Source organism: Hippopotamus amphibius, chromosome 9 (assembly GCF_030028045.1).
Source record: "Hippopotamus amphibius kiboko isolate mHipAmp2 chromosome 9, mHipAmp2.hap2, whole genome shotgun sequence".
NCBI classification, from domain to species: Eukaryota; Metazoa; Chordata; class Mammalia; order Artiodactyla; family Hippopotamidae; genus Hippopotamus; species Hippopotamus amphibius.
In genome coordinates this window covers 25,955,230-25,978,588 of record NC_080194.1, presented here as the reverse complement: position 1 = coordinate 25,978,588, position 23,359 = coordinate 25,955,230, and the positions used below count along the sequence as shown (strand labels likewise).

The 23,359-nt window shown below is 35.5% G+C and overlaps 1 protein-coding gene across 8 annotated transcripts in view; it reads right to left on the bottom strand.

Annotated features, from left to right (window-relative positions):
• UEVLD (UEV and lactate/malate dehyrogenase domains) overlaps positions 1-23,359 on the bottom strand; it is a 44,362-nt gene that overhangs the window by 19,657 nt on the left and 1,346 nt on the right. For 6 of the 8 annotated variants that reach the window (XR_009047542.1, XR_009047543.1, XM_057696070.1 and 3 more), the window contains exons 2-7: positions 17,355-17,439; positions 14,146-14,211; positions 7,925-8,088; positions 4,151-4,286; positions 3,303-3,421; positions 430-532 (exon numbers count right to left, since the gene is read on the bottom strand). Coding sequence is in view for 6 of the 8 variants with exons in the window: in XM_057696070.1 (XP_057552053.1) it covers positions 430-532; positions 3,303-3,421; positions 4,151-4,286; positions 7,925-8,088; positions 14,146-14,211; positions 17,355-17,439 (673 nt within the window). In the remaining 2 variants the exon portion in view is untranslated. Of the gene's footprint in view, positions 1-429; positions 533-3,302; positions 3,422-4,150; positions 4,287-7,924; positions 8,089-14,145; positions 14,212-17,354; positions 17,440-23,359 lie in introns of those variants that run through there. The other 2 variants (XM_057696071.1, XM_057696074.1) reach the window with 2 other exon arrangements.

Sequence of the window (23,359 nt, the reverse complement as noted above, 5' to 3'; positions counted from 1 at the left end):
AAATGAAGGACTTGGACTAGGTGATCTTTAAGGTGCTTTCAGTAATAAAATTCTAGGACTCTAGGCAGAGCACAGAGAATTTTTAAGGTAAATTACTCTGTTTGATACTATAATGGTGCATATACGTTTGATTTGTCCACTCCCATAAAATATACAAAGATAAGAGTGAATCCTAATGTAAACTATGGACTCTGGATGATAATGATGTGTCCAGGGAGGTTTATCAACTGCACCACTCAGGTCGGAGTTATTGACAATACAGAGGCTATGCATGTGTGGGGGCAGGGGATGTACAGGAAATCTCTGTACCTTCTGCTCAATAGTACTCTGAACCTAAAACTGCTCTAAAAAATAAAAGTCTACGAAAAATTCTAGGACTCAAATATGAGGGCAAACAAGGCACAAATCTTTTAAGCAGAATAATCAGACCTTTGCTGATCTCCACATTAGGCAGGTTGAAGATGTCAAGGTCCATCGTCCCTCCTTTAGTCCCTTCTGAGAGGTCTAAGAGGACCAGTCTGTCTGCAATGCCCTGGTACAGTACAATAAGAAAAAGAACAGCATTACACTGAACATGGCCAGTTACTCAGTTTAAATTCATTCAGAAGTGAGAGCTAAGGGAGAATGAATTCATGGGCCTTATGTGCTCTCTTATGAAGGAAGTAACACAACAGCAATAAAAGGGACATGCAAGCAAGAAAATACTATGCACTTGAATAATGTGATCCTTTAGGCTTACCTAAAAGCTGGGTTCTAACAGGGCTTAACTCAGAAGTCACGGATTGCAGGTTTCTTTTGCTGGGGTAATGAATAATAAAGATGACATGGTGCACTCAATATGTTTGCTACTGTTCTTGAGTTTATGCTTTCTTTTGTCATAATTTCCATTCTGAAATAATTTAGAGTGATTTTGGGGTCTACACTAAAGCCACGTTTCTCTTAAAAAAAAACAAAGATAACAGTCATAAAGCCAAAATAAAACCCAATTATCATGCAGTTTTCTCCCCAGAGATCTCATGGAAAATACTCCACATGCCTGGAGACAGCTCCCTAGATGCTATGGTGAGCTGACTGTAAACGACAGCAAGGAAACTCCTGGAAGTCCTTTTTCCAAAGTAGAAGAGATCTGAGCATCTCTCCTATCTTAGGGTGCACAAGCAAGACTACGCAGGGATCTACCAGATTATGAGGCAGAAAGTGTACAGGAAACAATAACTTTGTAAGACTGAGCAAGTCACTGAATTTGGTCTTATTTCATGGAGTTACAAGGATTCATTACATGACACAGGGCTGGCAGAGAGCAATTATCTCTAAATTGTACCTATTAATTTTATGAACGTTAACCACACACATAAGAGAAATGCAAAGAAAACTATGTTACCATTTTTCATTTAACAGATGTGCAAAGATCTCAAAGTTTAACAGTACTGTGGGAAAACAGGTATTCTCACACACTACACGTATGAAAATAAACTAGTGCAACTGACATGAGGGATAATTTGACAATTTCTGCCAAAATTTAAAAACACAATAACTCCCTTAATCCATCAACCTCATTTGTAGAAATTATCCTACAAGTTTATTAGTACATGTGTAAAATGATACAATATGTATAAGGATATTCAAAAGACTAGAAACAAACTAAATGTCCATCAATAACAACAAGGCAGTGTAACATAGTGGTTTACAGCAGGGCTTCCAAAGGGAAGCTTTAAGGGATCACCAATTGATAGATCAGTGAAGCACATTGATCACCAGGGATTTTGTTAAAATGCAGATTTACTTCCTTTGATCTGGAGTAGGGCCTGAGATTATGCATTTCCAATAAGATCTCAGATGATGCCAATGCCACACACTGGGTAATAATGATCTAGAATATAGGCTCTGTAAATAGCCTCAAACCCTGGCTTCTTTTATTAATAGTGTGACTTTGGGCAAGTTGGGTAACCTCCCTATACCCTGGTTTCTTCATTTGTGAAATGACAGTAATGACAACACCTAAGCTATAAGGTTATTGTAAAAATGCATCAAGTGTTTAGAGGGGTGCCTGGACCTAGTAGGCATTCAGTAAGAGTTAGTTACTGCTGCTACCACCACTTCAACTGCTGCCATCATTAAGACTACTACTGCACTAGTTGAATACTGTTGCGCTATCTGAATATTGTACCTTGTATCCAAATATTAATATTTAAAAGGAAAAACAGAAAAAACTTTCCATCTAGTCAGTTAACAGACAAAGAAATACTGATAGTGCGACTTCTAACAGTTAAAGGAATATGACTTTAAGAGGCCTTCCTACACTTACCAAAAACAAATAAAATTCAGTACTGTTAAGGATGCCAAAAATCAGGCTGATGTGTGCGTTATTAGCAGCGTAAATTAGCTCTGCCTTTCCGAAGAGCAATCTAGCAATATGTAATAAGTACCATAAAAACCATTCATGCCCTCTGACTCACTAGTACTATTTCTGAGATTGTATACACCTAAAAGAAAATTCAGACAAGAAAATAAGCAACTTGTAAGGCAATGTTTATAGAAGCATTCTATTTAGTAACAAAAGATCTGCAAACATTTCAAATTCCAATTAAGAAGGAAGCTAGTGCATTCAGATGGAGGGTGGAGGAAACATAACATGTCAAAAGTTAGCATATATTGTTCTGAACAGTCAGCTCCCTGGATACAATTTAATTATTTGCTGAAGTAGAACCTACCTCCCATGCTGTTACCATGATACAGGGCCTTTTCCACCTCTCTGGAGGGGGATTTAAGCCTTTCCAAAAATAATTTATACAGAAAAGATCTAGTAGAAAGGAGTGATAGAAAAATAAGCAAATCTCAAACTAGTGTAAACTATCAAGTCAGGAACTATGATCCTAAAAGAAAGTGGAGTAATTACACAAGAAAAGACAATTGCTTTAAAAAAAAATGTTAATTTTAGAAAGAGCTAAATTATTATATTAAATAAGAGTTTAATTAAAGCAGCATGACTCAGAAAACACAAAAGAATTTGTGACTAAGTCAGATGAATGTCAACTTGAGGTTTCCCTTGGATTCAGATGATGAGCCCATTGTTCAAACCATGTTCTCAAAGCCTATTCCACGACTAACTACTAATTAAGAAGCAACATTACTGATGAGAGCTTTCAGCTATTTTTTTGTCAACTTACTAAATATATTTTAAGGCAAAATGAGGTTTTCCCACACATGACAAAATGAAGCTATTACTTCTTGTACATTAAACAGAAACTGCCTAAAAGTGTAGCAACATGACAGATGTATTTATAACCATTATGCTTACACACCTTTGCTGAAATTGCTAATGTGCAGGCAATTCCCAGTTCTCCACCTCCAACCACGGTAATTTTATTGACTGTTTTATTCTCATGATTTGCCCAGTTCTTTGAATTTATATCTGAGACACCTAAAAAGAAAAGTGGATTATCATGAGAATTTAAAAATATCAGGAATCTTTTTAGCATCTGAAAAAAAATACACCAAACTTCAATAATTTCGACAGAAAACCTAGTACTAGGCCCTCCATACTAGGAACTCAAAAATGTTGTTGAACAAATGAAATGCAAGAAAGACAGGAATCTCATGTCAAATATTCTACTAAATAGAGGCTACCATTTTAAAAAGAAAATGTCTTTCCAAACATTAAAAAATATTATATAAGACTCTTTAAAAAATAGGATTTCCATAATTCTGAAAACCATTGTGATTCTTACTGCCCTAGTCTACAATGCAAAAAAAATGTCTAACACTTAACTAAATTTTGCAAGCATGGGCATTCTGCTTTATCCTCAATGAGAATCATAGATTCTCTGGTCCAATATATTGAATGAGGCAAAAAGCCACATAAAGATATAATGAAAAAGGTTTGGGATCATTAATACATATCAAGTGGCTTTGAACAAAACATAAATTATTTTGTCTGTCAGGATAAAAGCAATCTTTTATATTTTTAAGAAATCATATTCATTGGAACTGTATGGTAATACTTATCCTATGATAAATATATAGGAATTTTTGATTCAACACAGATATGTACATATACAGGTATGTATTTATTTATAGAAATCAAGTAGCAGAAAGTAAAGGATGTTAGAAATTGTAAACTCATAACTCTATGATTAACAAAATTACTAACCTTCAGTGATTTTCGCAATATAGGCTAGCAAGTCTACCTGCCGTGCCTCCTCAGATGATGACAGAGAATATAGGGGAAGTTCCTCTTGAAACTTGGCAATCATTTCTTTAATTAATCCAACAATGACAGATTTAGGCTACAGAATACACACAAAGGGAAAAGTTATGCAAAATTTTGCTAAGGAATACTACCCCTTAGCCTATACACTGTTATACAGTTAGCTGAAAGAAAGTACTGCATCATGCTCTCATTTTTTGAAAACTACCGTACAAATTATATGATACTTTTAACTTTCAAAACTTTTAACTGAAAAACATTACTTCATTTTTTTAACTGAAAAATAAAGGGAGATATGCTATATCCACATCTTCAAAAAGTGGGAAAACGGCATAAATGTGCTTAATAGCAGAGTACCTATATCTGGGAATGGTCTGGTCTACCTGCCTTTTTTTTAACTTTTTATTTTGAAATAATTGCAGACTTACAGAAAAGTAGCAAAAAATAGTACAAAGAATTTCCATATACTCTTCACCCAAATGACTCAAATGTTAACATTTTATCACATTTGCTTTCTGTCTCTTTTCCTGTTTTCTGAACCAACTGAGAGTAAACTGAAGATATGACAGATACCCCTTCACCCCTCAATACTTTAGCATATATTTCCTAAAAGAAAAAACAAAACATTCTCCTATATAATCATTATCAAACCAGAAAATTAATAATGATAAAATATTTATCTAATCCAGTACTGTTTATTTTAACTGGTTAAACAACCTTAGTGAAATGCACTTAACCTCTCTGAGCTTCAGTATTATTAGCAATATACTGTGAATAATAAATCCCAATAAATATGAGAAACAAATGAGCTAATATATGCAAATTATATGTTGTGAGTGTAAAATATGTTTATTATTACTATTAGGAATATTTAGTGGCTTGCTCATTTTAAAAATTGCTTAATTTTTCAGAGTCTGGGTTTCATTCTTTATAAACTAAGAGGATGAGGCCATTAGAATAAAAAAACCTTTAAAGACCATGCAGATAATATAATGTGTGAAGTTGGTTAAGTATAAGAAAATTTGGGGAAATGGTCATCGTGGCAAATTGGAAAGAGTACATGAATAGTCATTCATATTCATATTAAGAACAAAACAAAACCAAACCACTGTGCTGTTCAAACAAAATTCTGTAGGCCTAATGCAGCACAATGAATCTCTTGGGGAAAATGTCTGCAATCCTTGGCCTAGATAACCTCTAGATTCCTTCTAGTGCCAAACTCTGTATAATTATACTATATGATTCCAACTGCATGTGGAACTTAATGTAGTACTTTTTAAAATCACAACATCATACTTTTTTAAAACTGAAGTATAGTTGATTTATAATGTTGTGTTAGTTTCAGGGGTACAGCAAAGTGACTCAGTTATATATACTCGTGTATACATATATATTCTTTTTCAGATTCTTTTCCATTATAGGTTATTACAAGATACTGAATATAGTTCCCTGTGCTATACAGTAGGTCTTTGTTATCTATCTATTTTACATATATTAGTATGTATCTGTTAATCCCAAACTCCTAATTTATCCCTCCCCCTCCCCCAAATGTAGTTCTTCTAAATAGGGCCATTTAAATAACATAATATCTTCTTAAGGCTAGTGTTAGCTTATAATAAAGAGGTTCAGAATAGTAAAATGAAATTAATACTGTCTGATCTGAAATCAAGCATAACCTTGAATAGATTACAGGACTATCTCTGTGTATTTATTAAATGAACAAAACTATGAAAAAAGATGCCAAAGAAAACCAGAAAGAGGAAACAGGAAAGATAAATTCCCACAACAGGGCACAGATGCCAAAATACTGTTAAAGGATAGTTTTTTTTATAAAAAAAGGAATAAAAATGGATGAAGAAGACAAACAGACAACTGAAAAAAGAAGAAACATACATGATAAACATAAGATTTCAATTTCTCAAATAACCAAAGAACTAAACATTAAGGTTAAGCCATCATTTTTGTCCTTCTAACTAACAAATTTTTATCATGCCCTATTCATCACATTTAACTGGTAATCTTATTATTTAAATCACCAAGTAATGCAAATAATGTACAAGTTCATGTTTCCCCACCTAAATTCCACTACTGACAATTGATGTGCATCTTTTTTTTCTATTTTTTTCTTCTTTTTAAAAGTTTTATTTACATGAAAAATATAGAAAACCATAAAACAATATGAAATGCATCCACAATTGCACATCTTTTTACAGTATGTATATAAAATAACAAGTGATAATCCTAATGCCATCCTTTACTTCAACCTCACTCCTCTCTGACATATCACTGTCCTCCTGTCTTGCAACTTCCCGGGTATATACAAATATATTATAAATGATCCTTTCATAAAAGTTTTACTTACAAAAATGAGAAAATATTCTACATCCTTCTAAGTAAATGAACCACAGAGATAAGCAAAGGTTTGTTTTGTTTTAATGATAATACCTTCTTTTATAGCACCCTTTAGAGCAACAGTGCTATAAAACAGGTACCCTTCTACACTGATTTCCATTGATGCAACATTTTGTCTATCTCTTGGAGGCCAATTTGGGAATATATAAGAATAGCCTTCAAAACATTTTAAAACTTTGATCCAATAATTCCATTCCTAGAGATTTATCATTAGGAAATTATTAAAGATTTATAATATATACACAAACATTTATATTTACATATATTTATATTTAAGGATACTGATCATTAAATTTCTAACAGCAATTTACAAATATATCAGGCAACCATTAAAAACCACGTGTTTTGAAAATATTGTTTAATATGGGAAAATGCTCAATACAAAGACATGAAATATTCAGAATACAAAACTGCATAATGTGAGGGCTTGTATTTTTTTTGTTTTGTTTTGTTTTTTAAGTCTCGGCCATCTATTTTTATTTTTTTTTTTTCCTTTTTTTTTTTTTTTTTTTATCTTTACTTGGCTGCACTCCACAGGATGCAGGATTAGTTTCCCGCACCCATGCTCCCTGCAGTGGAAGCTAAGAGTCTTAACCACTAAGACCACCAGGGAAGTCCCTATGAGGGCTTATAAAACACATAAATTTCATGCATCACTGTGGGTGAATTTTTAAAACTTATGCTCAGTTAAAACAAAGTATGTAATAGAAGATTATACACAGTACAATTCAATTTAAATAAAGGTTAAAAACAGGCAAAACTAAAAGGAAACCATCAACAAAACAAAAAGACAAAGTAATTTTGGTTGATCTCTCATTAGTTAAGCTACTACTACTAAACTGGTGCCACAATTACTCTTCCTAGTATAGTATTATAACTTTATGTATAAATATTGATTTATACATAAATATTATTATTTAAATCTAGATATGTTAATATAAAGAAAAAAACAGGCAAAACTACAAATAAATACACATATTACATGAGAATCTTTACTGGGGAGGAACTAGGAAATAATGCCCCAATATTTTGCTAGTACCTATTCATTTGCTTTATCAAACAGCAAACGACTATAAAAAGACTGGGAGCAAACAATGGGTGGCTCCCAGGCCTGGAGAGAACAGCTTCATGCAGCCTGCCATCATCAGGGTTCTGGGTCTTGCATGACCCCAGAGAACTCAATTTCAAACTATTTTTATAGACCGTAAGAAGAATATCATTGAAAGAAAATTCAGTACCACTAGGATCAAAGATAAACATTCAGAAAAATAAAAACTTCTAAAAGAAAATCTAAATTGATCTTACATGGCTCCAGTTTTGGAGATAGGGCAAATATATTCTGCCTTGAGCATCCACATGTTTTCCAACTGAGATTCCCATATTTGCAGTTGGCTTTAAGAAGCAAATGGGGGGAGCAAAAGGGTGAGAATCCAAAATCCACAAACGAATTGGTATGTTATATGTATTACCTATTGAGACAAAATAAACACATCTTCAAGCAATCATGAAGCACACACATTATATTTATGGTTTAGCTAGGTGGCATTTTAAGACCCAAGTCTAGTCAAGTTTATAGATAAAGGATTTATGTAAATTGAAGCCTATTTTCCTATTTTCATCCACATTCACATTGGAAATATATTCCCATTAAAGCACCAGCATAACATTTGAGTAAATTTAATCAAGACAATGGCCAACTTATTCAATTCAATACAATAACTATTTACAGGACCTACTGTGCTAGGAGTATGGGATACAACATCTTCTCTACCTAACCTTCTTTGCTCCACCCAAGCTATTCACCTACAAGTCTGTTTCTCCTTTTACACTATAAAACATCTAGAGATGATTATGTATTATTCACTTCCATGTCCCCTACAACAAGTATAGTGCCTAACATACTGGATGCTCAATAAAATTTTCTTATATAAAGAAGAGTGAATGAATGAACGAACAAATGAAAGATGCATTTGATACTGGCCCTCGAGTTGCTCATTAATTGCAGATACTGTAACATACAAGCTGGGTTAGACACATAGAACTTAGAGCTGAAAATAACCTTAACGGTCACCTTGTTCTTAAATTTTAGTGTACTGAGATAGGAATCCGAGTGAAAGCTCTTCCATGTACATGTACCATGTAACCATGTACCACGAACTATGTAACCATGTATGTCATGCCTACTGAGAACCAAAATCTCTGACTGCTTTGGTTTACAGCAGCGATCCCCAAACTTTTTGGCACCAGGGACTGGTTACGTGGACAATTTGTCCACAGAGGGCGGGGGGGAGGCCTGTTCAGGCAGTAAAGCGAGCAATGGCTCATGTGGCAAAGCGAGCAATGGGGAACGGCAGATGAAGCTTAGCTTGCCTGCCCACCGCTCACCTCCTGCTGTGTGACCCAGTTCCTAACACGCCATGGACTGGTACCGGTCCGTGGCCCAGGGGTTGGGGACCCCTGGTTTACAGGAAGCCCAAAGCTAAACCTAATATAAGTGCAAAAACTAATCTTAAACTAGAAGTTCGATCTATTACCTTAACTGTTCGATTGTATTTCCCGATATTTATTCCTGCTTTCATAGTCTTATTGCATATGTCTTTCAATGTATTTAAAAACATGGCTGCTCAGGAGCACAAATGCCCAAGTTCAAATTCTAGTTCCATACATTACTAGCTATATGATGTTAGGCAAGTTACTCAACTTCTCTGTGCCTTAACTCCTTCCTCTATAAAATGAGAATAATAAAAGTTCCTACCTCATAGGATTGCTGTGAGGATAAAATTAGTTAAAGTACATAAAATGTTTACAACAGTACATAACATGGTAAGTACCATGACAGGTTGGCAATTTTTAAAGTTCACCTCAAACCCATTTTGGAGATAAGAAAGTTATAAATAAAAAATGGCTTTCTTCTCCACTGCAATCTTTTTCTTACTATTTTTTTCTACTTTTTCTTCTACTTTCTTTCTACCTTTTTCATCTTGCTTCATTCTCCCCTAAGCACAGTGATACTCAGCTCTGTCTGCATACTAGAAACACTTAAGGAACTCTGAAACATATCCAGGCCTCTCCCCCAAAGTTTCTGATTCAATGGGACAGGGTCTGGACAACATTTTTAAAAGCTTTCCATGTAATTCTAAAGAACTGAAACTCAGTACATAATAGAAATGTCCTAGTACTATTTCTACTATTTTATATCAACAGTTCTCAGAACTACACTCCTAATTTTACTTAAGTATTTTTTAAAATTGTTTTTATTTGTGTATAATTGACATATAACATTATACTAGTTTCAGGTATACAACAAAATGATTCAATATTTGTATATATTGCAAAATAATCACCACAATAAGTCTAAATAACATCCATCACTATACATAGTGTCTAAGCACTTACAGTATGGGTACAGGCATAGCTACTGGTCTGAAGTTAACTCTATGATTACAAAGTCACGTGATCATAGCACCACAAAGTGACCAACAGGTACTGAGACACACCATCATATTCCTCCAGAAGTCACTCTGTCTAATGTTATATACTCTAGACCAGTGTTTTTCAAATGTTGATCACAATAAATAGGTCATGAAATTAATTTAGTGGGCAGCAAACAATATTTTTAAATTGAATTAAACAGAAAAATAGAATGACAGTAGTATGGAATTTCAGTTATATACAAATATAACTCTGAATATGAAAGTATTTCTTACTGTGGGGCACAATCAAACATTTAAAAGCCACTGTTTCCATGCAATTTTTTATTTTATTTTATTTTTGCCACACCATACAGCATGTGAGGATCTTAGTTCCCTGACCAGGGATCAAACCCAGGCCCCCTGCATTGACAGTGCAAGTTCTAACCACTGGACTGCCAGGGAAGTCCTAGGCCATGCATTTTTTTTGTTTTGGAGTGGCAGTCCCAATCTCAATGGAGCCATTTTCTAACGTTAATCACTACACATTAAAAAAAAGGAAAGAAATGTCTATTGAAGGTATCTTCCTGGTTGATCAAGGATATGTTGCCTCCATCAATGCCCCTCCCCAGCAGCATTCATGCATTTTAATATCATACTCCTGGCAAAGCATGTGGTGGGCCTGATTCCCATGTCTATAACTTGTAAGATTTCACACTGGTATTCTCTGGGCCCTTCTTCCCTCTTTCTCATTCTTTTCTGTCAGCAAATGCCCTGCCTCCTACCCTGCCCTTTTACTTTCAGTAATTCATTACCAAAGAGGCAGAACTCCTGGTAGAGTCCTCAGATTTAAAGTAATTATATAATAAGAACATAATTTAAGTTAGCTGTAAATAAAATTCATATGGGTATCATCCTACTAAGATGATACACATCTCTAATGAATGGATGGATAAAGAAAAAGTGTCATCACAACCTTGACACAATCTTAGAGGGATAAGAAATAACCCAGAAAATTTCTGCAGGTATATATAAGGAAACGTCAACATAAGATTCACCTGGGGAATAGGACTGGGTGGGAGGTTAGATATAAGCTTAACCTCATCTCTTCTCAATTGTTTAAAATTTATTAGCATGAGCATGTATTATTATTATACTAATAAAACTAGTAACCAAAAGAAAGCAATGAAGGCAGAAAAATAATAATGGCCAACATTTATTAGGCACTTACTATGGGCCAGGAACTATTGTAAGAGCTTTACTTAGAGTAATGCACTTAATCCTAAAAATTTTTGGGTTAGGCTCTACCATTGGCCCATTTTAACAGACGAAAAAGATAATACATTCTGACCTTTTGATCAGCAGGAAATGACTAGTGTGCATCACAAGGAGTTGCTATAATTTTAGTCAAAAGCAAGGGGGAAAAAGAGTGTACTACAAAAAAAAAAAAAAGAAAGGTATTGCAGGTACCATTACTACCTTGAAATTAGTACCAGCATAAGAATCAATGATCCAGGACTTCCCTGGTGGCACAGTGATTAAGAATCCGCCTGCCAACGCAAGGGACATAGGTTCAATCCCTGGTCTGGGAAGATCCCACATACTGCAGAACGACTAAGCCCATGTGCCACAACTACTGAGCCTGTGCTCTAGAGCCCTCAAGCCACAACTACTGAGCCTGAATGCCACAACTACTGAAGCTCACGCACCTAGAACCCATGCTCTGCAACAAAAGAAGCCATAGCAATGAGAAGCCTGCACACCACAACGAAGAGCAGCCCCCTCTCATCGCAACTAGAGAAAGCCTGCACAAAGCAATGAAGACCCAACACAGCCAAAAACATAAATAAATAAAATAATAAATAAATCTTAAAAAAAAAAGAATCAATGACCTGACTCCACGGTTCTAGGAAGATGCAGAGTGCCCATGAGTGACATCTTAAGATAACTTTTATGTCCTCTTGTTACCTCCCCACATTGTCCTAGAAACTGAGTGGTACTAAGCAATGATTCATTTAAATTAATAAGTTTCTCTGTCAATATGCAACTATCCTTGAAATCACTGGGGTTGGTAAGAGCTCTGAAATCAGTCAATCAATCAATCACTGGGGTTGGTAAGAGCTCTGAAATCAGTCAATCAATCAATCACTGGGGTGGTAAGAATTCTTTCACGCTCCCTCTCTCTCTCTAAACATCTAACTGTAATAAACACAGAACACAAGTAATGGGAAACAGGTCTCAGAAAAGTTCTCTAGGCAGCCGGAAAACAGTCTGAGAGCTTGGGAGGGGAGAAGCAAGGAAAGAAAATAAAAATCGACTCTATACCTGTTCTGCCTACCTCACCTGCAGTTTTTTCAGAGCCCACTACTACCTACTTTCATATTCAACCACACTCCTATTCATAGAAACCAAACTGAATTTCTATGCATTTTCTATGCCAAAGGAGGTGTTATGATTGGACATACACAGAGGAAGAATAAAACATGAGTGTATCTCTGGCAATAAGTCATCATGGGGGGGAAGCAATTAAGGAGGGTTTGCAACAGTCTAGCAACTACCATAATGAAGCACTTACTTGGAAAAAAGTCCCCCAAAATACATCTTCTTAGTGTCTGCTGGGCTCCCATCATATAGTGATGAATTCTGTGTAAGGGACAGCAAACTGCACTGCTCTCTCCCCATTTGGTTTCCAGATCCTCCCCAGCCCTTTTCCAGTTGAGTCTCCTCTTTCAAATGCCCAGTAAGTTCACCTATGCCTAAGCCCTTTAGTCAGTAATCAAGTAAACTAACTCAATCATTCAACAAATATTTACCAATCATTGTCTATAAGCACAGCTCTGTATATTAGTGATTTTGGACGTTATTCCTCCTGAGACTATTTGCATTTTAAAAGAGGAATGGGGACATCCCTGGTGGTCCAGTGGTTAAGACTCTGCGCTTCCAATGCAGGGGGCCTGGGTTTGATCCCTGGTCAGGGAATCAGATCCCACATGCTGCAACTAAGAGTTTGCATGCCACAACTAAGAGACCCATATGCTGCAACTAAGACCTGGTGCAACCAAATAAATAAATAAATATTTTAAAAAACAAATAAATAAATTAAGTAATTAAATAAAAGAGGAATGGGTTTTTAATGGTGGCGTTTCAAGCACCAATTTAGAGAAATATATTGAAACCAACACTTCAATTCACTGGTGTTCTTCAAATCATACTAGATAAGCAACCTCCTATGATGCACATCTGACAAGTTAGTCCTATTAAACGTTGAAGAAAGAAGGTCTGGACAAATAGAATTAATTATAGGGAAGTTAGTGACTTTTTTTCTTTTTTCTTTTTGGACAAACACTTAGCTATTGGTCAGGTCATCTGAAAATATGCTGCTTTTTTTTTTGAGCTTTAATGTGTTTTAAAAATTTCCTATTGGAGTTTTAAGTTCCAGTCTGATACCAGCTGTGTGGATGCAGGTAAACCATGTGACCAGGATTCAGTTTCACCTATAGAATGGGGATAAGGTTACATCACATAAAGGGAAAGGGAGGGGAACCAAACATTCATGTAGTGGGAGAAGAAGGTGTGATCCCTGCAGTTTGCTATGGAAAGCAGAGCTAACTCTCCACAGGCGCAGGCCTATGTCTGTCTTGCTCACCTCTGTACCTCAAAACCTAGCAGAGTTGTGGACAGATAGCTGACATTCAATAAATAAATATTCGTTGAACTGAACTGAATTTGTTAGTATAAACCCAGGCCTTCCTTCACTGTGACAGCATTTTGCTATATCCAATAAGATTCAGTGTAGATCAGAGACATGTTACAACACTTCGAGGTGAACTCCCTGGAGGTCCAGTGGTTAGGACTCTGGCTTCCACTGCTGGGGGCTCGGGTTCTATCCCTGGCTGGGGAAAATAAGATCCCCCAAGCCACATGGTGTGGCAAAAAAAACAGACGAATTTTTTAAAAATACATAAATAAAAAATTAAAAACTGACCAGCTCTTAGAAATGCTCTTTAGGGAAAAAAAAAAGAACACTTTGAGAATGTTACGGAACTAAACAAATATAAGTTCTAATTAAACTGCTCTTTCAGAAAATTCCTGCATTTTCTCAACTTCCACACTTACCCTGATACATCACAGGAATAGTGCCAGTGAAATTCAGCAGGTCTTTCTGGGAACTATCCTTGAAAACTGGAAGAAAAAAAAGCCCCAGAATGTGCAATCAGAAGTAGGAAGAACTGTATTAAAGTGTGTGCATGTACATACACACATGCAGAAACACATAATTTCTAAATACCATCATCTAGGAATCAGTAAACAGGTTGACAAGGACAAAGTACTAGATGATGTTCTTTTAGAAAGCACAGTAGGTAGCTGAAAGAACACAGGACCTTGATATCAAAATCCCAAGTTCTTGGCCCACTTTTCCTACTTAGAGGTGACAGAAAAAATCTTCACATATTGAGATATGGGGAAGTCATCCTGGCTTATACATTATTTAACTAAAGCTTTATGCTAACTAGAATAGCCAGCTTTGTGGCCCATTAGACATACAATGTACATCTGCTTTAACCATTAAAGAAAAGGGTGCATTGTCCAGAAGTAAAGAAGACAGAGATAAATGCCTCCCTTCCCTAAAACATCAATGCTAGCACTCCTTCAATGATAAAGTTCACTTCACAGGCACCAAAGCCAGGCTGACTTCTGTGCATGCTCACCTGTCTTTTTTTTGAAACCCTGAAGGAATACACCCCTGTCACATTTGATGTTCTTTGTTCTGACAGATATAAAACTGTGTTGAAAACCATGCTTCTTCAGAATAGTTCTTCAGAACTATCTGAGAGGCTGTCTCCTTGGCTATAGTCCTCAGATTGGCTCAAATAAAACTCTTTTCTATTCCTATTATAGAGTGTTTATTACTTCCATCAACAGAGGCATGTGACTTTTGATTACTTTAATCTCTTTGACCTTCCATTTCATCATCTATACAATAAAGACATAAAATCTATAAAACTGCATCACAGTTGTCAAAATGATCAAATGAGATGATGTGAAAACCCTTAATAAGAAGGATTATAAAATGTGGGGACATTATCAAATAATTGTCACATGTAACATCAGTTATAATCACTTTCAGATAACAGATTATAACTTCTATAATCAGAAAAAAAAGTTTTATTTTTGAAAGTGATCTTTTAGAAAGATTAATAATTATCTTTGATTTCTCTAACTCCATTATTCTCAATCTTTTCTCAATCTTAACGTCCCTGAAATTTCAACTTATCCATCAATAACTGGGACACGTTGATGGAGATTTAATGTGCCCTAATTTCTGAACTGAATACAGAAAACACTACATCTGTTTTCAAACTGTCAAACTGACTTGGAATGTAGTCCTTTAAGGACTTCAGTAGCTAACTACACTATTTAGGCCGTGGAAGAAAAAAAGTCTAAATAGATTTGATGACCTATCAGAAAGGAAGAAGAGGAAAAGCCAGGCTGACAGAAAACTCAAGGCCAGGAGTGTACATAAGCACACTCAAATATTTACCTTGAACTGTCTGAGTGAAATATAACAGTGGGTGAAGGGATCACTCTAAGACAAAAACTAAAATGGACAGAGGAATGGAACAGGGATTGTTTCTCGGGGACACAGAAGAACCTGGAAATGTGGTAGAGAAATTATAGGTGTTAACAGTCATTGTCCAAACAAATTATTCAAAAGCCAAAACGTAAATGATCATAAGACATGACTAACACTGTCTTCAATAATAAAATGTACATTGACTATATTAATCCTATAGCTCAAGGGCTTAATGGCACCACAGCTAACTTCCTCTAGATGGGGGAAATGAGAATAAGAATTGACTGGTATAACAAAGCTTTAAATCTATAAGATGAAATAAGACATTGTAAAAGAATAAGTATTATTCAAGCAGAGGGCAAGACAGACATGAATACAAGCCCCAACTCCATGCCTAACTAGCTATGTAATCTTTAGCAAATTATTTAAATTCTCTGAGCCTCAGTTTCTTTGTCTGAAAAATGAAGATAATACTCTCCTCACAGCTTTGGTTGTAAAAGAACATGTAAAATAATATAGGTAAATCATTTGGAAGTATACCTGGTGTTCTATAAATAGTAGCTGTTAAATCCCCCAACCCAGGCATTTATTCAGCACCAAATACCTGGGTGCTATTCAAGAGAGGCCAGACACAGATGGACCAGAATCTAATCATTTCCTCCACACATAAAATTAGCTATTCCTAAGAAATGCTTCAATAACGCCTCAAATTTTCTAATATATAGTTCTGAATTACATATTTTCTTAACCCAAGCTATTTCAAATACAAAACATACCCATGTAGAATAAAGAAGTTTTTCAAAACTTTGTGTGTTTTGACTAACACATGGGTCCTGAAATCAATTTAGTGAGTCTCAATCAGCATTTTCTTAAAAATGGGATGGAATGGAATAGAAGAGAAAAAGCAAAGATGTCCATAATATTTTAGTTATGTATATATGGGGTCATGATATAAAATGTACTTCCAAGTGTGGGTTGTGGTCAGAAATTCTGAAAGATAGTAAAGTAAAATCCTTCTCAGGTAACCAGACCCTCTATATTAAGTGAAAAAGATAACTAAAACTTTGTTTTTAATTTATTATCAACCATATATGGTAGGCAGAATAATGGCCTCCAAAGATATCCAATACCCTAATCCTTGGAACCCTGTGCATATGTTACCTTATTTGGCAAAGAAACTTTTTAGATACAATTAAGTTAAGGACTCTGACATGGGGAAATTCTCCTGTATGATTACAGCAGCGGGCCTAAGCTAATCACATTTGGTTCTTAAAAGCAGACAACTTTTTTCTGGAGATTTGACTACAGAAGGATGGTCGGAGGATGCAATATTGCTAGCTTTAAAGTGGAGGAAGGTAACCTTGAGCCAAAGAATATGGGTGACCTTTAGAAACTAAAGAGGGCAAGAGAAGAGATTATCTCCCAGAGACTCCAGAAAGGAACTAAGAACTGCCAACACTTCTAACCTACAAAGACCTGTGTTGGGCTTCTAACCAAAGAACTGTAAGACAGTAAACGTATGTTGTTTTAAGCCACTGAATTTGTGCTCATTTGTTACAGCAGCAAGAGAAAACTAATACAATATAAATTTCATTAACTTAAATTTCCTCAAAAACCACGTCATAAGGTATAGCTCAAAATCAGGGAATAAAAGAGAGAAATGAGAAATTATAATAAGTTTGTAGCTCTCTAGGAATACATAATTAATAGTTTAAATAACATAGCAAAAACTAGAGGATACGATTCTTACCATAGGTATCCATGGAATATCTGAAATGTGGGAAAAACATATTTACGTTCTTCAGTTCTTCCATAGTTAGATCCCTGAACTTGTACTAAAAAGAGAAAAATGAACACGGAATAAGAATAAAACTATAAGCAACAGAAAAAATTACAAATTAACATTTAACTGAACACTTACTATGTGCTAGGCTCTGAGTTTTACAAACATGAATAGTATGTGATTTCATCCTTTTAATAACAACCCTATGAAGTAGGCAGGACTTATAAATGCTCGACTTTATAGAAGATGAAAATGAAAGTTAAAGAATCAAAATAACTTGCTGAGTTAGAGAGCAAGTTAAGTACTGAAGCCAGAGTTCAAACCCAGTGCCTGGGCCTTTAATCACTATATTAAATTGCCTCCAAATACTTCCTGAAGGCTTAAGAAACAGGGCAGGATGTAGCACCCCTGTCATCACTGCTTAGGATCCACCTCATGCCGGAATAGCTCATTCACTTGAGACACTGTGAATTTCCCTTCCTGATACTGCAATTGGGTTTCAAAGAGAAAACAGAAAGCATGCAAGGGTTTGCGGTCAGGTTGAGAGAACTGCCTCCTTATTCACCTAGATGTAGTCTCAGAAATACTACTTTAGTTGCCCTGTGGGCAAAATCATTTAACTTCTTTAAACTTTATTTTCTCATTCAAAAAGAGAAATTACACCCACCTACTAGGTTTGTGCTGGGGATTAAATGAAAAACAAAACAAAAACAAAAAACAAGTATGTTAAGAGTCTATTACCCTTCTGAAAATGAAATTGAGAAAACAATTACGTTTACAATAGCATCAAAAAGAATAAAATACTTAGGAAAAATTTAAGAGATGCGAAACTTACACTCTAAAAACTACAAAACATTGTTGAAAGAAATTAAAGTAGATCTAAATAAACAGAAAGATATCCCCTGCGGATAGATCAGAAGACTTAATATTGTTAAGATGGGAATACTCCTCAAAAGATTCAACAATCAACAATCCATATCAAAATCCCAGCTGACTTTTTTTGCTCATTTGCAAAAATTTACAAACTGGCCTTAAAATTCATGTGGAAATTCAAGGAACACAGCCAAAACAATCTTAAAAAAGAACAAAAAAGTAGTCAGAGGAGTCATACTATAATCAAAAGACGGGCTATAATAAAAAAGACAGACAGTAACAAATATGGGAGAGGATGTGGAGAAATCAGAATCCTTGTATACATACACCACCGCCGGTGGTAAAATGGTGCAGCTGCTTTGGAAGACTCTGGCAATTCTTCAAAAGTTTAAACACAGTGTTACCATATCACCCAGCAATTCCACTCTGCGGTATATACCCAAAAAAAATGAAAACAGGTCCACACAAAAACTTGTGCACAATTGTTCACAGCAGCATTATTCAAAATACTCAAAAAAGTGAAAACAATCCAAATGTCCATCAACTGATGAATAGAGTGTGACACATCAATAAAATGTAACATTCAGCCATAAAAATGAATAAAGGGCTTCCTAGGTGGCACAGCGGTTGAGAATCTGCCTGCCAATGCAGGGGACATGGGTTCGATCCCTGCTCCAGGAAGATCCCACATGCTGCAGAGCAACTAAGCCTGTGCACCACAACTATTGAGCCTGCACTTTAGAGCCCGTGAGCCACAACTATTGAGCCCATGTGCTGCAACTACTGAAGCCCACGCACCTAGAGCTCGAGCTCCGCAACAAGAGAAGCCACGGCAATGAGGAGCCCTCACACCACAACACTGAGTAGCCCCCACTCACCACAAATAAAGCCCGCGCACAGCAAAAAAGACCCAACACAGCCAATAAAATAAATAAATAAATAAATAAATAAATAAATAAATAAATAAATAAATAAATAAAATTTTAAAAAATGAATAAAGAACTGATACATGCATGGATAAACCTTGAAACATTATACTAAGTAAAAGAAAACAGACACAAAAAGCCACATATTGTATGACTTGTACATAAAGTACCCAAAATAGGCAAATCCACAGAAACAAAAAGTAGATTAGTGGGTGTCTAGGGATGGAGAAGACTGGGAAGAATAACTGCTAATACATTCTGTTTCCTCTCTCTGTGTCTTAAGTTTTTCATATGCAAAGAAATACAACTCTACCGCCCATCAACTTCAGCAGGTATGTATGAAGATCTCATGATTAACATATGTAAAAGCGAGATATTAAACAAAATATGTATACAACAGTAAATACAGACAGGAAATGATGAATTGATATAGCATACTTAAGTTACAGAAAGGCCTCCAAAAAGAGCTGTCTACAGTTCACATTAGAGACTAGAATGGTACAGAAAATAAGAGAGAAGGAGGAAGGTCATTTTAAGATGCAAAAGAATTTGGCAAAAGAAAAAGCATATAATTAACAACTTGAGGGGTACTTCCCTGGTGGCGCAATGGTTGAGAATCTGCCTGCCAATGTAGGGGACACGGGTTCGAGCCCTGGTCCAGGAAGATCCCACATGCCGTGGAGCAACTAAGCCCACGCACCACAACTACTGAGCCCTCGTACCGCAACTACTGAAGCCTGCACACCTAGAGCCCGTGCTTCACAACAAGAGAAGCCACCACAATGAGAAGCCCACTCACTGCAACGAAGAGTAGACCCCACTCTCCACTAGAGAAAGTCCACACGCAACAACGAAGACTCAACGCAGCAAAAAATAAATACATAAATAAATATTAAAAAAAAAAAAAACTTGAGGACAAGAAACATCTCTTACTCATCTTTGTATTTCCCCACAGCATTTAGCACAGGGTATGCCTTCAGTAAATGTAGGCTAATTGGATGGGAGTTAGCAAAGAGGCAGATTTATATGAGTAGAGTGGATATAAAAAGCAATTATGATCTACAGGACTGAGCATCGATTACTAAGATTGCTAAAACTAAGAATCGATCAGCATTAACTACAGCAGGGTAAAAATGAGTCCCAAATTCAGTGTCCTTGATGCAGCAAAAACAAAAGTGAATGAAATCATCCCAACTCCAGACACTACACAAATATGCAAAAGGCTGTAGTGTTGTCACCTGGAATATACATTTATTAAGAACCAAACAATTCTTGTTTTGTTTTCTACTTGATATTATAAGCAGTATTCTACATCCTTAACATCCTCTGAGAATGTGATGATTAATGGCTGCATGGGGATATATACCAGAATTGATCTAACTGAAAAAGTGATGTAAAAGTTTGTCAAAACAGGGCAAAAGCACTCTGTTAGGGCTTGAAAATCCAAATATCACTGCTGGTCAAATATGTGATCTGCCTTTTTGACAAAAAAGACCTATTTTATCTGTCCTAAAAAAAAAAATCACATAATTTTCACTATATATGAAACAGAATATCTTCTTAGTGTAACATTAAGACATATATTCCATTACTGTCCCCATACCATCTAAGAGAAGCTTGCATAATATTCTCCAAGGAACATGCCTCAGACAATGCCATTTGCTTAAAGGGTGCAGGCAGGAAGAGAACTAAAGAGGAAAACTGGTCCATGAGATTCTAAAACTAAAGCAATTATACTATCATAAAAATCAGTAAGACTGAAAAATTGAGAAGTTACTAACATTTTAACTTTATCTGTTATACTACAGTATGTTTATTTAGTAGACTCATATTTATGAACATCAAGAGTACTCTTGTATGACACGGCTCAAATGTTGGAGACCCTGAGGAATACCTTGCGGCATCATTTCATTTAAAAGAAATTAAGTATTAAGGAATCTTACAGATCAAGTCCAATCCTATTATTTTACAAGTGAGCAAATCTAGGTTAAGTTACCTGTCCAAGGTAACTCAGCCAGGGGAGTGGGAAATAGGAATTAGGGAACCAAAGACTTTTTCTAAACTTAATATTTAATACAACTAAAGAATATATACACATGTAAACATATATGTACATTTATAAACATTTTGAAGAATAAACACTCATGCACCAACCCACCCATGTTTGATCTAGAACAGTGCTGTCCAACAAAACTTTCTGCCATGATGGAAAAGATCATTATGTGTGCTGTCCAACACAGTAGCCACAAGTCACATGTGGCTACTGACACTCGATATCGTGCTGGTGTGACTGAGAAACTCAATTTTTAATTTTATCTAATTTTGATGAATTTAAAGAGCTACATGTGGCTAGTGGCTACCATACTGGACAGCACAGACCTTTCCAATTCCATTAGGTCTGTCCAGGTGCTCCTTCTCTCAACTGCCTACCTTAAATTCAACTGCCTACCTTAAACTGTATAGTCACTTCCCTTTGCTTTTGCCCTGCATAGTTTTTACCACATTTGTGTGCATCCCTAAACGCCACACTGTTTGTTGTTTAGTTGTTGCTTAGTTTAATCAAAATACAATTTTGTATATAATCTCCAATTTTTCTCACTGAATATGTTTTTAAGATTCACTCGTACTGCTGAATGTTGTAGTTCATTCATTTTCACTGCTGCATAGCACTGTTTTCTATTGTGTGAATGAGTATATAACAAATTATCCTTCTGTCAATGAACATTTGGGTTGTTTCTAATTTTTAATTATGAATAACTCTGTGAATGCCTCTTGCTTCATGTACTACAAATTCTCTATGGTAACTACCTAGATGTAGAAGGAATATAAAATACACATAATCAAATTAATAAAATAAGGCCAAGTTGTTTCCCCAAAATGGTTAAATAACCATCTAACCCAACAGTGTTTAAAATTCCCATTCATCCACATCCTCCAAACCCTTTGAAATGATCTTAATTTATGCCAATCTAGTGAGAGAAAATGGTTTCTCACCATGGTCTCAATTTGCTTTTCCATGGCTACTAATGGACTGAGCAAACATTCATTTCCCTGATTCTTCCTTTGTTTTTTAAAAAATGATTATTCCATGTCTTTTGTCCAATTTTCTATTGGTTTCAATATTGATTTGTAAGCTAATTTATATGTTCCAGATACTAATACTTTGTCAATTATGCATTACAATATTATTCTCCAAGTTTGTATTTTGCCTCTTCACTGTCTTCATAGTGTCCTTATATATATTTAAGTTCTTAACTTAAATGCAGTCAAATTTATCAGTCTCTTTTTTTGAGTATTTTACATCTCGTTTAAAAAATGTTTGCATATTCTGAGTCCATGAAGATTCTTTCCTACGTTTATCTCTCTATACATTTTAAAGCTTGTCTTTTACATTTAAATCTTTAATTCATGGGGAATTTTTACATTCGGTAACAGGTAAGGTCCAATTTTATTTTTTCCCATATGGATAATCATTTGTCCCTGCATTCTCCTTTCTGTAGTTATCTGCAATGCCTTTTCTGTTTTATATCACATTTCCAAACATGTGTGAACATGGTTCTAAGCCCTCTAGTCTATCCCACTGGTTAATTTGTCTATCTTATACCAATACCACACTGAGTCTCAATTACTAGTCTTCACATCTGGTAGAGCAAGTCCCACACCTATTCTTCTTCTGTAAGAATGTCAAGATTATTCCTGGCCTTCTGCCCTTCCAAATGAATTTCAGAATCAGTCTGAAAAGTTCCCCAAATACCCTGCTAGAATTTTGATTGGAATTGCATTGACTCTATAGATCAATCTGGAGAGAGCTGACATCTTCACACCCACGAAGTTGGAACATTTCTCTAGGTTGGAATATTTATTAGGTTTCATTTGTTTTCAATAAGATTTTTCGTGTTTTCCATACAGTTGCTTGATTTTAATGTATTGTTCACTTCACAAATTTTTCAGCACTAAAATTATTTCTAGGTATTAAGTTATTATGTTATTTGCCTACCTCGACGGTTAAGGAACTTTGGAAATCTCTGCTGGACTGACTTATTTCTAACTGGTTTCCTCAATTTACACATCCAACAGACATTTACTAAGCACCTATGTGCCAGACTCTATGCTATGCACTGATGATAAAAAATAAAAACAAAAACCCTCAACTATTCTGCTCCCACCCTTGAG